Source organism: Hetaerina americana, unplaced genomic scaffold (genome assembly GCF_022747635.1).
Source record: "Hetaerina americana unplaced genomic scaffold, ioHetAmer1.1.p SCAF_4, whole genome shotgun sequence".
Classification (NCBI taxonomy): Eukaryota; Metazoa; Arthropoda; class Insecta; order Odonata; family Calopterygidae; genus Hetaerina; species Hetaerina americana.
This window is the reverse complement of record NW_027286985.1, coordinates 97,359,621-97,375,446: the sequence shown is the minus strand read 5'-3', so window position 1 is coordinate 97,375,446 and position 15,826 is coordinate 97,359,621. Positions and strand designations below refer to the sequence as shown.

The window sequence follows — 15,826 nt, the reverse complement described above, 5'->3', positions numbered from 1 at the left end:
CTTAACCGGTAGATTACCTAATATATTTATACATGTATATTATATATATATATATATATACTAACTTGATCAAAAAGTTCCCGGAATAACCACCGTGTGGCGCTCCCATCGTTTCGATTTGAGTTCTGTTTTTTTTGTTAAATTGGTACATCTGTTGTTGATATTCCCTTTAAATCTTAGTGTCATAACTTGACATTTGCAAAAGTTACGTAGCCAAGAGTACATCTATCTCTGTGTGTGTTGGCGATTTTTTACAATTGCAGAAATGGATTTAAATTTGCAACAACGAACTTGTATTAAATTTTGCGTAAAGAACGGATTTAGTGGCGCACGGACGTTGGAAATGTTGGAAAAGTGTTTCGGCACGATTCTCTAAAAAAAATGGTCGTTTACCAGTGGCACGAGCGGTTCAGAAGTGGTCGTGAGTCAATCGAAGATGATGAACGCAGTCGCAGACCATCGACATCGAAAGTCGGTGAAAAAATTGATAAAGTAAAAAAAATGTTGGTCAATAACCGCAAATTAACCATCAGAGAAATAGCGGAGGACTTGAACATTGCCTATGGATCCGCCCAAGACATTGTGGTTAATGATTTGGGTTTCCGTCGTGTAGCAGCAAAGTTGGTGCCAAAAGACCTCAATTTCATGCAAAAAAGAGACCGTGTTGACGTCGCAAAAGACATGATTTGCGAGGCTGAATCCGATCCCACATTCATCAAAAGGATCATTACTGGAGACGAGACGTGGGTTTATGAGTACGACACGCAATCCAGACATCGGGCAAGTGAATGGCGTTCACCAAATGAGCCGAGACCAAAAAAACCACGTCGTTTTCAGTCAAAAAAGAAGGCAAAGCTGACGGTTTTCATGGATTACAACGGTGTAGTGCATCATGAATTTTTGCCAGAAGGCCAGACAGTAAACAAAGAGTATTATTTGGGCGTTATGAGACGTTTGCGTGAAGCAATTCGCCGAAAGAGACCAGAAATGTGGGCAGAAAACTCGTGGATTTTGCACCATGATAACGCACCGTCACACAGTGCTATCATTATTCGTAATTTTTTGACGAAAAATGCAACAAATACCATCCAACAGCCACCGAATTCACCTGATTTGGCTCCCTGTGACTTCTTTCTGTTCAATCGAGTTAAAAAACCATTACGGGGAACGCGTTTTAGCAGCCGAGAGGAAGTAATGGAAAAATCGCAGGAAGGACTGATGGACATACCGAAAACCGAATATAAAAAATGTTTCGAGGATTGGATCAAGCGCTGGCATAAGTGTGTTGCAGTCGATGGGGATTACTTTGAAGGGGACAATATAGATTTAGATGAATAAACTTGTATTTTTAATTTTCTGAATAAATTCCGGGAAATTTTTGATCAAGGTAGTATACATATATATATATATACATATATATATATATATATATATATATATATATATATATATATATATATATATACACATATATATATATATTAACCATAAACACATTGATCAACCCGAAGGTTGGTTTGGTAGGCGATGGTAGAATTCACCCCGTACTAACTCCAGCGACGTTTGCAATTCACACATCAGGGCAGGGGGCCCTGTCCCGGTTTTGGTTGCCCGGGAAGATCTTGTACCCGAAAAATCACATAGCTTTTGTGTAACTGCAGGTGCTTAGATTACCTTGCCAAGGAGTCGAACCTGGGGCCTGACGGTCAGCAGTCCAACGCCCTACCCCTGAACTATCACGTCCCACACAAATACATATAAATAAATAAATAAATATATACATATATATATATGTTTATATATATGTGTATATATATATATATATATATATATATATATATATATATATATATATATATGCATATATATATATTTGTTTATTTATTTATGTATATGTGTGTGTGCGCGCGTGTGTATAACTTCATTTGCACGCGTGCGCGGACACATACATATATAGACATTCAAACCCGAAAACTCGTCATATGGCGCCCATATTTTTTGCACTTGTGATCTGCTCGATTCCGCCTCCCCCACCCTTCTTGTTTTCTTTCCTCAATAGCTCAAGTGGTTAGAATATCGGCCCGGCAAGTCGAAAGATCCGTGGTTCAAGTCCCGGCTAAGGAAGTATTTTGGTAATTGTGATCTGCTCGATTCCCCCTAACCCACCTCTCTTGCGTTCGTGTTTTTTTCGTGTGCCTATCCCTTTTCCTTAAATCCATTTCCATGTTTTTGAACATTTATTCGCCTAATTGCGGGTTTTCGTGTTTGACTGTGTATTGTGTCAATGTGGCTCGCCTTCTTCTGGCTATGCGTGCCACGAAACGCACTGCTCCTATCCTTGATGACGTTGTATGATTGCTTTTCCGATTGACGTTTCCTCTTGTGTTGTCTATATCTCCTTTGGTGGGTAGAACAGCTCTCATATGCCTTCATTCTCCCGTTTCTAACAGTCTGCAAAATCCCATTGTCAATCAAAGTGCTCGGTATCCATATATCCTGCCTCTTTTGAGTTTCTTCCAACATTCCCCTATCCTCCCCCACCACGCTTAGCACTATTTTGTATATTTCCCATTATCCACTTCACCTTCTCTATCCTTCCCCACACCAACATTTCATAAGCCTCCAAATCCCACCTATCATCCCAGTACGTCCCGATTGTATTCTATATTCCTCCCTACCAGTAACCTCATTACTGCAATGGCATCGCGCATGCCCCTCCCCTTCCTGAACACAAAGTGATAATATCCTAAGGAATCATTTGCTCTGATCTCTATCCGCTTGATGATGACCCTGAGAACTACTTTCGATGGGTGCAAAATCAAGCTTATCCCTCCTAGTCCTTATATATTGCTGCCTGTCGCGTATTTGGAATAGGAACTAACACTGATGTAACAACTTCCTCTGGCCAAAGTACTCCCTTATAAATGACATTAGTCATAAAAATTCTTCCTCACGCACTTTCCTAAACTTTGAAGTAATTCCGCGGAAATGTTGTCTACTCCCACGGCCTTATTTGCTTTTAATTACCTTAAAGCCCTTTCTATGTCACTATCAAGTATGCCTGGGTCTAATCTCTCCTCATCTACGCCATGTTCTGTCTCTGTCAAATTTCGCTGGACTAATTTCTTAACCCAACATTTCCTCTATGTATTCCTTCCACCTCATTTAGATATTTTCTGGTTCAACGATTACTTTTATCAACTTTTTCTAATTTTAACACAGATTTTTCCTTCATACTTCCAGATAGAGTTTTCAACTAATATTTTTTCAGACTTTTCCTTCATTGTTCCAACTATTCTTTTTGCTTACTTCATGACCGGATTTTAGCCTTCCGGTATAGCGCACCCATTTAACCCTTCCTCCGTAAATGTCCATATCCGCGCACTGCGTCTTCCACGATGCTTCTTTTGCTCTATTTGTTAACCATCTCAATTTATTATTTACCTCTTCGTACTTCCTTCTACCTGACTCTGTATTAACATTCGTCCATTTCCTTCTCTAATCTATCTTTCTAATCATCCGCAAACCATGGTTTTCTTGTTCTTTTCCTATTAAAAGTGCTCTCGATGTCCCTTCTTTGATATGCTTCCATATATTGTACCCAGCTTTCGTTCCTCACTCATGATTTTTTCTATTCCCCGCTGGTACTGATTCTTTATCGATCCGATTAGTACTTCCACGTTCCATTTGCTAAGCCGTCTTCCTTGTTCTATCTTTTTGAACCGGACGTCGCACTTCATAATTACTAGATTGTTCCGAGTCCGAACCGCTCCCGTTAAATTACGAATTGATCACGCTGTTCCGAAATCTTTGCCGGACCATTATACTATAGTTAACTGATACCTTCGTGAAATCATTGGCATATTCCATTTGTAATTGCTATTTTTGTGGTGTCTAAAGCAAGTAATGATGATGATTAACCCCTTTCTCCCGCAGAACTCTATTACTTTCTCTCCGTGGTCATTCCTTGTTCCTAAACCGTAGTCCCTTTCCTAAAGACAATCTCCCCCTTCGCCTACTGTCACGTTCCAATCCATCATCCATCACTTTCAAATGTTTCCATTCAGGAACATCCACGATTATGACCTCAAACTGATCATATGCTCTGTTGACTTCTTCCTCCCTATGTTTGCTGCACGGCATGTATACCCATAGAATGACCATGTTCGTTGGTTCCACTTTTACTTCTACTAGTATTACTATGCTATCAGTCGCTTGAACAATGTTTACTACGCTTATTCCTACCTTTTTCTTCAATACTGCAGTCACTCTGATGTTAACCCTGTCTATATAAATCTGTTACCTTCTGAGTGTTCTGTTCTGCTTCTGTAGTTTTCTCTTTCCAAGGATTCCGTGAGATGACGACCGCGGAAGCTTTGCCTCTCCCGTTCCCGCGCAGGACTCTGGCCGATTGGGCTGAGTCCCGTGGAAGCCAGGACTATTTTTCTGTGAACTGCCCATCACAAAAACCTTGGGATGAGTAATTGAGGTGGTTTCCTGTTGCCTACCTCAATTGTGTTTTTAACGTGACGGGATCATTCGATGGCATCTCCACTGGCGTAAGACGCCTCTGCATCCACCTCACTGAGGAACAGAGGCTGCGTGCACTACTTTTTTTCTGGCTCCTACCCTTCGTCCTATTCGGCATAAGTGACCCTATTAGGAGCAAATATCAATGGTCCCACCAGAAAAGCTCTAGGAGTCATCGGAACGCACTAGCCCTTCCGCCACGCCAAGGTTGTACTCCTTGGGGAGTGAATACTTGTTAAATGGACTGCAAATATTTGTCAATATTTAACGAAATATGTATTCATACCTTTATTTGTGGGCCAATATTTCGTTAATGTCAATTCTCTTTTTATTTTGCAGAATGGTATTTGAATTTCAGTATTGTTTGGTAAATTTAACATAATAGATAGAATTTAGAAAAAATCAGCCTTTGCTCATTCAAAGATTTATGACTGTCGATGGCTCCCAGCGATGTGTTGAACAGGATTTCTTTGTAACTAATTTCAACCGATTCACAGTCTTTCTTAGTCAACGGTTGGGGCTAACGAGTAAAGAAGTATGTAGTGCATCGTCAAAAACCAAGTCTAATCTGGTAGAAAAATTAGTTACTATTCGTTTTTTCCAGGGAAAGTTGAGTATTTTAGCGTTTCGTAATTAGGAGATGTGGGTTTCCCATCTCACCAGGTTGGCAAACTGCCACTGACCTCTACGCCATTGGTTTCCAATATACCTCGTAATTTAGGCCCAACTAGCCGTTGTTCGCCGTTAATCACCATATCGGTGCGGAAATATTCCTATGTACCTTTGCTATTCCCACTTATCTTTGGAAATCGTTTTTAATCATCTCATTTAGCGGCTCTGGAAATTGATTTTCCATTGATAAAATTGAAAGCAGTAAGTATTTGTAAAAAGTATATTACTCTGCACACCTATTCAACATCCGCCATTTCGTAGTCTGCAGGTTTCCTATACATTTAATTTTATTTTCGATGTGATTAAGTTTTGTCCTGATCTTTTAACTAACATTGACCTCATTATTAATATATGCGAATCATATCCTCGAAATTTAAGTTGCTATTTATTCATTAAATGATAATGTACATTTGTAATTATCATCTGCCGACGGCGGGTATCTTAATAATCGTCTGTTCTAGAGAAATTGTCATTGGTGGCGCAGAACTATGATGCATAGATAACGTTGCTCTTTGTTCATTGAGGAGCTATGTCTTTCCGAATCATTCACTAGAGAGAACTTAAAATATCGCAGCACATAATTATTAAATAATGTCGCACTCAATGTATAGGATCAATTTTAAGAGGATAGTTGCTATTAAATGTTCAAGAAGGCAATTTGGTGGAATGCTAATTTTACTCTCCATTTCCTTCTTTATTTCTTTGCAGTTTCTATCGTAAATTCCGGATATCTGTGGATTTAATACCAATTAATCCATTGTTAGAAAGACAGGAAAAATTGATTTTCAATAATCAACAAACGCTCAGTAAATAAAGAATCGAACGAAAGCTGATGGAAATTATTTCTTCGGTGGCCTTCCAAAAATGAAGAATGCGAATTGCGATTTGGAATTAGCCCACTTAAGCGCAGACGAATTTCTTAAAGTGATTAATCCGAAATAGAGAGTCGCAAGATCAGAATATTATCAAGAACACAATTTTATTATGCCATTAATAAAAAAGTATACAATTAAACATCGGTTAAACAAGTTCGATGACGTTGCCTCACAATTGTGCAAGTGAGTCAGGTCCAACATTCCTACGCCCCAGCTGGTCGTCAGTAGCAGATCAATAGGAGCTGCGCATGGCTGCATGCGACTTTTCATGACGTCATGTGTTATACCCATCGTGCCACACGTTTGGAAAATGGCAGATTGCGGTAGTATGTAGAGAAAACATCTATAGCATCCTGCGGACATTACTATCTCATTCGTCCTAGGTTAATTCCAACAGGGACTAGGACTTCTGAGAGTGAGAGTTGTTTTTCTCGCTTCCATGCGGGGTGCTTTATATGAAATTAGTGGGTTGTCTTGTGGTCATCAGAGGCACATAGGTTGCGGTATATTGATAATGGGAGCCATCTTGCTTTAAGTTGTCACTTCGTAACCTGGATTTTGAAGTCCGGAGTAAGCGTTATTTATGCACGGATTTAAGTTCCATTTTACAAAATAGGAATTTTAGGTTTTAAAATATTATATTAAAAGCAGCACAATGTCTGGCGAAAGGGAAGTTCCTGCAGAAGACAGTATTAGAGTGGTATGTCGTTTTAGACCGCTGAATGACTCCGAAGAAAAGGCAGGATCCAAATTTGTGGTTAAGTTTCCATCAGGTTCAGATGACAACTGCATTTCAATTGGGGTGAGTACTGACATTCATTGCTAAGTTAACTAATGTCATTACACTTGATAGATTTCGATTATTTCAACGGTGTAGAAGTTTTTCGTAATTGGTGTAAAAATTAAAAGATCATCTTTTAATTGAAATTACTGCTCTATTAATCGCCTGGGTAAATTTAGAACGTTGATTATTGTTTTAATTGACTGCTTTATTTATCCATGGCTACTCGTCCTTCCAAATTGATTGTATTTTGTGTTCTTGTTTCTAGGGAAAAGTTTATTTATTCGATAAAGTTTTTAAACCAAATGCGACGCAGGAGAAGGTTTACAATGAGGCTGCCAAATCTATTGTATCAGGTGGGTAAACGCTTAGTAGTTGTACTTCTAAATCCCCCAATCGATTTAATGGTACTCATTCCAACAAAAATTTTATCGTTACAGATGTTCTCTGCGGGTACAATGGCACTATATTTGCCTATGGGCAGACATCCTCCGGAAAGACCCATACAATGGAAGGTGTCATCGGTGATCCTGCAAAGCAGGGAATCATTCCTCGCATTGTCAACGATATTTTCAATCATATATATGCAATGGAGGAAAATCTCGAGTTTCACATTAAAGTGTCATACTTTGAAATATATATGGACAAGATTAGGGATCTTTTAGATAGTAAGTGGACTTGACAATTTTATTGGGCTCTACATATGTTTAATGTAATGACAAATATGTATTTCCTCTGATTGAGGCATCCCTATGTCCAGTTCTTCTTGGAACTCGATTTTGTGTCTAATTTACCTGTTCATTTCAGTATCAAAAGTCAACCTTAGTGTGCACGAAGACAAGAACAGAGTTCCGTTTGTAAAAGGCGCGACGGAAAGGTTTGTCTCCAGCCCGGAAGACGTTTTTGAAGTAATTGAAGAAGGAAAGGCAAATCGTCACATTGCAGTCACTAGTGAGTTGGAACTTGTTGTTCTCAAGAAATGGTTATAATGAGTAAATTCAAGTTTCAATGAGCTACATTGTATTTTATTTTCAGATATGAATGAGCACAGTTCTCGAAGTCACAGTGTGTTTCTCATTAATGTGAAACAAGAGAACCTAGAGAATGAGAAAAAGTTGTCAGGAAAGTTATATCTAGTGGATTTGGCCGGAAGTGAAAAGGTGATGGCGTATCCCTTACAATTTTGTGAACAAACTAAGGAATTTAATGATTATGAAAGCTATTAACTTTACCCTTAATTTCTTAGCTGTTTTATAGTGAGATGTCACTTCTTAGAGCTGATTCTCACCCATACTCACAAATATATGCTTAAGTTCTGCTAGTTCAGCTCTTGTCTACTTTGAAGTCACTAATCCATAGTATATTCATTTGCATTTAGTACGATGTTGGTAATGAAGCCGGATTTTTTTTTATTTAAAAGGTCAGTAAGACTGGTGCAGAAGGTACAGTACTTGATGAGGCGAAAAACATCAACAAGTCTCTCTCTGCTCTTGGAAATGTAATTTCAGCATTGGCTGATGGAAATGTGAGTACAGCAATTTTTTGGTAAGGTTTTGCTCAATTCTAATCGTGTTATTGAAAATGTAAAATTTGTGCTTCGCCAAAAGCAAAGTGTATTTTCAATTATGATTGATAAATATTTTGTTAACTGAATTTTGATTTGAAACCATCTAAATGAGTAGCAAACGTTAAGTAAAGTATTTATTCTTTAAGGGGTAATATGAATTTTAATAGTATGTATGTGATAATATGTAGAGCTGTAAAACAAAATTTAATCTCGTGAGTCAGATGTACTAAAAAGTGCATAAGGTAGTGGAATAATTGAACTAAGAAATGCAATGTGAGAGGTGCTAAGTGTAGGTGGTGGCATTTTTGGTTTTATTAAGGTTATGTTTCAAAAATTCCTGTATGTATTTTTCATAAGAAGGGAAATTTTTCCTTGATAATGACAAGGTCATCGAGCTTGGTGACTTCTTACATTTGGATAGAAAATTGTAAGAAACTAAACAAAAGCCTTCAATTGTGTGTATATTGGCACTGGATGCATTTAGTGAACAGAAAATTTCAAGCTCCCTTATGTGGTGTAAATGAAAAGTGGATTGTAAGTTGAGTGTACCTAAAGTATGAGGTCTATTGAAAAGTGGGGTTTGGGATGGTGTGGTAGCTAATGTGCTGGCTTCCCACCCCGAGGGCCCAGGTTCAAATCCTGGAGGGGCAGTTATTTTTCATTGTTATACCGATCCCTACTTGGAGTGTCCGTTGGATGGGATGTTAAACTGGCACCCCTTGGCGCCTTTCGTTAAGAGTAGGCTGATGCCAATGCAGGGTTTCTCTCCTTTCATCCTTTCCTGTCCATCCCTATGGCACAAATGAGCTCGGGTGTTGGTTGCCTCCCCTAAAACTACTACTAATGTGGAAAAAGTACCTGACCTTGAATTTTCCAGAGCACAGTAGTAATGCTGGGGCAGCACCAGTGTGCACAGTAGATTGACACAAAAAATGTGCATGCTTAAATTTTTTCCCTTTCTTAAAGTGAGCCAGTCGGCCAGATGCCTCCTGGCCATCTTGAGTGAGGTGCTTTTTTCATACTTTCGTGCTCATGACTTTTCGATTTCTCTCTCTAGATGACTGATGAGTGAGTTTGTTGGGTCATTCAGTTAACAGTGTTCAGAAACTCAGGGTCAGTGTTAGAAGTATCCAGGAGGTCCTGTGCTGGAGATGAGTCATGATGTGTACGGGTGTGAACAAACAAAATCAACTTTTTGAGTCATCTAGAGAGATCAATTGAGAAGCGATTAGTACATAAGTATGACGAAAGCACCTCACTCGGGGTAGCCCACAGACAGCAACTGGCTCTCTCGAAGGCGGGGCCAGAAATTTAAACATGTGCAGTGTCTCCTTCCACTGTGTACAGTGGAGCCACCTTGGCATTACTACTGTGCACTTGAAAATTCAAGGTCAGTTCCTTTTTTGCCTGGCCTTGTCTAATTGGCTGAGGTGAACTTAAGGAAATGGGATGAAAGGTAAAGATTTAATCACTCTGCACTGGACCTATGTAATAGCTTTCCATCGTTCATTTGTACCATTAAAAACGAGTTTTTGTTTTGAAATAGCTTTTCTCTGAGCCATAGAAACATGAGTAGAGGCTTTAATCAACGTGAGTTGAATTATGGTTGATTACATTTTGCAGGAGATTGTTTCCGTTATTTGTATAGCGTGGTGTGGTGTTTGAGCATTGCCAGGGCAATGTGGAGCAAGCGAAATCTTGCCTGGATTGAGGTTTAGTACAAGTTTATTTCATACTCTGACGGCACGTATTCTGAAATAAAGCCAGAATTTGGTTGAAAAAATGCAGTCTTGGAAATACTATCAAAAGAGGAGGCAAAAGTCTGTTTTCCTGGAATTTGAACACTCAAGACCTCAGGCTGGAAAGAATGAAGGAGCTAAATATATGTGAACATTGGAATTAAAGTGGGAATTAGATGGTTTTGTATTCGTGTGTAAGTTGTAAACTAAGCACCCATGCATATTCACCTGGTGTGCACATGCTCTCTGTTAGGCTGTTGCAACCGGGTGTGTTAGGCCTGTGTTATGGCTTATGGGTAGGTAATGCTGCTTTGTTTTCAATCAATTCAATCAAGTGTGTATCAATACAAGCAAAGGATGTGCCCTCAAAATGCATTAATCTTGACTTAGGGATGAAAACTATGGCTTTATGGAGACTTAGGGATGAAAACTATGGCTTTATGGAAATGAGAGGTGTACAGCTCTGGGCAAGAAACAGCCACTTCTTGAGAATGAATAATCAATATTTTATGTCTGAGAGGAGCTGCCAACACTGCAAAGTCACCATCTGCTCTTTGCCAGGTCAATGAGTAACTTAGTGAGGCAAAGAGAAAATGGGAGGATTCACTTAGCTTTCAAGAGGAAACACTGCTGTTGCTAGTCATTGACATGTTTCCATAAAATTTGGCATTTATTTCAATTCAGCCCATTACCTGCATATTTCCAATTGAAATATTTTGCGTTTACCATGCTGGAGGCTTGCCTCATCCATTAACTATTTTCCATTGGACTGCCATCTATCTAATAACAGTGCTTTAGAATATTTCCCTCATATTTTGATAGTTAAAACGTTAACATTTGCTTTAATATCTATTTTCTATTAGGTATCTAAAAGTTTTGGCCCTATAAAATCTTATAATTTAATGTGTTACATACACAGGTCAGATAATATTATTTTTTTTAGGTCATCTGTTGATGAGAGTTAGGTTTTGTGTTTAGGGATACAAATATTTCTCAATTGTTATAAACTACCCACAATCATTCCACAAGCTTTATCAATACATCTTTCCATTGGGTTTCTATTCATATCTAGGAGATCCAATGGCCCTCCCTGAGTATGGTTATGAGTTTCTTGAGTGTTTAGGCCTTCCCTCCTCTAAATCTTCCCATTTGCGGCATGGGGTGAGGGCTGCTCCATTGTCCAATTTGAAGCGATTCTTCAATTTTCAAAACTGTTGCCACTATTCCATGGGAAGGTGGAATGAATTCTGAAGAGAACTTTACATACCAATGGCCCTTGCATTATACGAGGATAGTTTGACAAGTTCTTGGAGAGTTCTTCAGTGCTATCGCAATGAGTTTCCTGTGTAGTGATAGAAAATCCTTTGAGTAAACATGTAACGTGTGAGTGCTTAGAGAAGAGATTTGTAGTACAGATGCCTCTCTGTTGTTGCTCCTGTCTGGTTATTAGTGTAGATGGAAAAAATTCAAGGAGTGATTAAATACATTGTCAAGAAAGGTATGAAATCAAAGGAAATTCATGCCGAGTTTCAGAGCACTCAGGAAGAATCTGCTCCTTAATATTCAATTGTTGCCAAGTGGACAAACAAGTTTGTTTGGTTGGGACAGCCTAGATGATGATATGCATAGTGGTAGGCCATTATGAGCCCCTTCCCCAGAAATTATTGCAAAAGTTCATAAGATGTTCATGGAGTATCGCGGACTGAAAGTGTGAGAAATCGCTGAAGCTGTAGGAATGTTATCTGAATGGGTATATCATATTTTAACAGTGGAATTGGATATGAAAAATTATCTGCTAGATGGGTGCCGTGACTCTAAACGCAGGGTCACAAACAGATAAAAATGGAAGTTTCTGAACAATGTTTGACCCATTCTAAGAGCAACCAATAAGATTTTCTGCACCCATTTGTGACCAAAGATGAAACTTGGCTCCACAACAATTTCAGAGAGACAAAACAGCAGTCAAATCAGTGGAAACATGTTTATTCACCACTACCAAAGAAATCAAAGGCAATAAAGGTGATGGCTATTTTTCTGGAATGTGAAAGGAATTCTATGGATAGATCATCCCACTGGTCAAACAATAATTGGGCAATAATACGCTTATCTCCTGGACCAGTTACAGCAAAAGATACCTGAGGAAAGGACAGGTTTGGCAAGGAAGAGAATCATCAAGACAAGGCATGCGCACACACATGTCGTCATGGCAAAAATATGTGAACTAAGATGCTAATTGTTGCCACACCCATCTTATTACCCCTTTGGCTCCATCAGATTTCCATCTCTTCCCCAAGCTCAAAATAATCCTTGGTGGATGGAGATTCTCTTCAAACAAAGACCTAATAGCCAAAGTAGACAAGTATTCTGGAGGCCTGAAGGAAACTAATTTTCGAGATGGGATCAAGACGTTGGAGCATCGTTGGACTAAGTGCATTAGTGTACACGGAGACCACATTAAAAAATAAAATGGTTTCACTGAGGTAAGTCATATATTTGTTCCATTCCGAGAACTCTTCAAATTACCCTAGTACATCATGCAAACAAAGTAGTTAAAATTGCAGTATTAAAGCACTACTCCACCCAGTGTTATATGACACTTCTGACTATTTTTTTAAACATTAAAATTAAGCCTGCTGAGAATGTAGTCAAAGTTGAAGGTTGACTTCCCATGCTGTCTGGACACTCAGCTGGTGAAGTGCACATTGGACTATTAACTAATCATTGTGAGCTTAGGTGTTAGAGACGTTATGTGGCTATCTGATGTATCTATTGTTTAGGGACAATGCTCTGAAATAAAAGGTTGCTGCGATGTTTCAGAATATAATCTCTTTAAAATACATTGCCAATATATAAGGGTGTGACAGAGCATTGCGTAGAAAACTCATTAGCATAAATGACCGATATTTTCATTGTCAGGCTGGTGTGGTGACTAATGTACTGACTTCCCATCCAGATTGCCCAAGTTTGAATCCCAAGGGGTTCAGGATATTTGTCAGTGGTATCCCGATTCCTATTTGGGGTGCCACGTGGAGAGCACTTTAACTGTGCTATGCCAACTGTTTGATGGGATGTTGAATTGTGTGATCCCTTTTGCCTTGTGGCTTTTGATGAAAGTGGGCAAATGTCAGGTTTCTCTCAACCCTTTCTCCATTTCCTGAACATCCTATCCTGAACCAATGACCCACCTATGTAACCATAACGCTGCCAGTGACCTCAGCTGTCCTCCCACCCCCGTTATGGCTACTACAATTATTACTGTTATTTTGTCAAGAATGTTGAATTGTAACTACAAGCAGCAGCATTTGAAAATTTACCCTGGAGATATTTTAAAATGAGAACTCCTAGGAACTCTTTAAAACCTGATTAAGGAATCTTAAATTATTTATTTATTTAATGTTACTGGAAAACATCCTTTCTGATCTTAACATGGGATTTTTCAAAATGAAATTAATGGCAAAGACAAATTCAAACCTCCAAGCTATAGATAAAGGACACCCATTTTGGTGGGAAATGAAGCCTTGACCTCTTCTAGGTTGGCAATTGGAGACAGTTTCCCATCATTACTTGGGTCGGTAACAAGTACCTTTTTAAAATAGTTATTCTGGTTTAGTATAATTTTATAGGATTCTAACTTACTAATTTTGGAGCATTACTTTTGTTTTGTAGCCTTTGCATTTACTATTTCTGGTCGTAGGAATTGCAAAATGCAGCTAATATGATGAGGTAATTGCTTCACATCATGTTATAATCATCCTCATGGTTAATTATTCATAAAAATTTGCTCCAAGCATGACTCTTTTTGCATTAACCTACAATTCAATTTTTTATGAATGGTATTCAATGCTTCTATCATTATGGTAAGCAATTGCAGTAATGTAAAACATGACAAGTATTACAGATGTGAGTGTGATACTCTTGTCTGTTGAGGGTTATTTGTGTATTAACATAGTGATATTTTATAGTTGTAGAGCTATATAAATGATTTCCTGTGTGTTTGCCAATTATCAGCACTGACATAGCCTAGAAGATGCAGCTTAAGGAAACTGTAAGGCATAGTGTAAAATCTTTGCTGATTATCTGCATTAAGTTACTGTGCACTTGGACTTAATTTTTGGTTTCTAAACTTTGTTTAATTAATATGGTGGATTCATAATAGGATACATATTCATAGAGAGGTGTGACCCCAGGTTTTGTTGAAAGTGAATTAAATTTATTAGTGTTAGATTGGAACAAAAAGAATGGTAATAGGCATGATGAAAGAAATTCTGCGCGATGAAAAGTGTAATGATCAGTAATTACTAGAAGACTGGCCAATTAGTGTCTTAATAACATGTGCTAATATTAAATGTCAAGCTCTGTATTCAACAGTTCAGTTTTTCATCGAAATGATTATATCTCTGTTGTCAATTGTTATGACAAGCTTAGGAGAGGTAGAAGAAATATTCTCTTAATGTATGCCACTCCACTGCGTTTCACTTATGGGAGTGTGTTTGAAGGAGAGGTAAATACTTGGATATTGCATTCCCGTAGTATCAGCGGAATTAATGCAAAGGGAAAGTGGAATGAAGGTATGTGTGCTGAAGAGTAGTGTTGCAATGAGGCCATCTGAGGTTCTGTATGGAACTGGAAATAATGTAATGGAACTGCAATACTAATTCAGCTTTTCTGAAGTTAATTAGATTGAGCACATCTCTAAATCTCTCATATAGATCATTTGGATTATTGACAGCCTTTGTTATTTGAACATCCAATGTGATAAAAAGTCTTTTCATGTGTAGGGGAATGAAAATTGTTTCAAAATGCTACCATGTAATACTTCATTTAGTTATTTATCTGCATCAAGAGTTAAACATGAATACTGTCTTCCTATGCGTTTAATTCAGTGCATGCCATTGAATTTATTCAATAAAATTCCTTGCCAATAGTGGGAGATACTATTTATGATGCTTATGATGGTACAAATAGAAATTTAAAAATATTGTACTTTGCTGGCTGATAGTGCATAGGTACATTGCTGTCAGTCTATGATTAGCACAATTTTGGTTTTTGTGAAATATATGAATTATAATTGAATTTTTGTTAAGATTTCTATATGATAGAAAAACTTAATGGCTCTGAGGTATTCTTTTTTTTAGCTGAACATAAGATATCTGAGGTGTTGTATGCTAAATGTTTAAGGTCTGCTATCCAATGCTTTCTTTTTTGCCCACAGAAAACTCACATTCCATACCGCGACTCGAAGTTGACTCGAATTCTGCAAGAATCACTTGGAGGAAATGCTCGAACTACGATCATTATTTGCTGCTCTCCAGCCTCCTTTAATGAGTCTGAATCAAAATCTACATTAGAATTTGGAAAGAGGTGAGTCATTAGCCTGTCTTGAAATTGTTTTGAGTTGTGATAGGTTACAAGGAAGTGCACAGTGTTACTTCACATTTTTCTCAATGATAAATTCGGTAAATTATGTTGATCTAGACATAGTGAAAATACTTATTGATGACCAGTATTATTAACTTAACAAGAAAGAGGTTCATCTGTAGCTGAAGCCAAAACGTAGATGCAGTATCTGCATCTGTGTTGGCTTGAGCTACAGATGAACGCCATTGTGACCACGTGACACCCTTCACAATTTGGTGTCAATTCTGATCTCTCTTGATCAAGT

The 15,826-nt window shown here is 38.2% G+C and overlaps 1 protein-coding gene across 5 annotated transcripts in view; it reads left to right on the top strand.

Moving 5' to 3' along the window:
- The first annotated feature begins 6,359 nt into the window (after positions 1-6,359).
- Positions 6,360-15,826, top strand: part of Khc (kinesin heavy chain) — a 56,204-nt gene continuing 46,737 nt past the window's right edge. For 2 of the 5 annotated variants that reach the window (XM_071589649.1, XM_071589647.1), the window contains exons 1-7: positions 6,361-6,879; positions 7,127-7,214; positions 7,299-7,526; positions 7,666-7,809; positions 7,894-8,018; positions 8,279-8,383; positions 15,377-15,525. In XM_071589649.1, coding sequence (XP_071445750.1) covers positions 6,733-6,879; positions 7,127-7,214; positions 7,299-7,526; positions 7,666-7,809; positions 7,894-8,018; positions 8,279-8,383; positions 15,377-15,525 — 986 coding nt within the window. In that variant the 5' untranslated portion in view covers positions 6,361-6,732. Of the gene's footprint in view, positions 6,880-7,126; positions 7,215-7,298; positions 7,527-7,665; positions 7,810-7,893; positions 8,019-8,278; positions 8,384-15,376; positions 15,526-15,826 lie in introns of all 5 variants that reach the window. The other 3 variants (XM_071589645.1, XM_071589646.1, XM_071589648.1) reach the window with 3 other exon arrangements.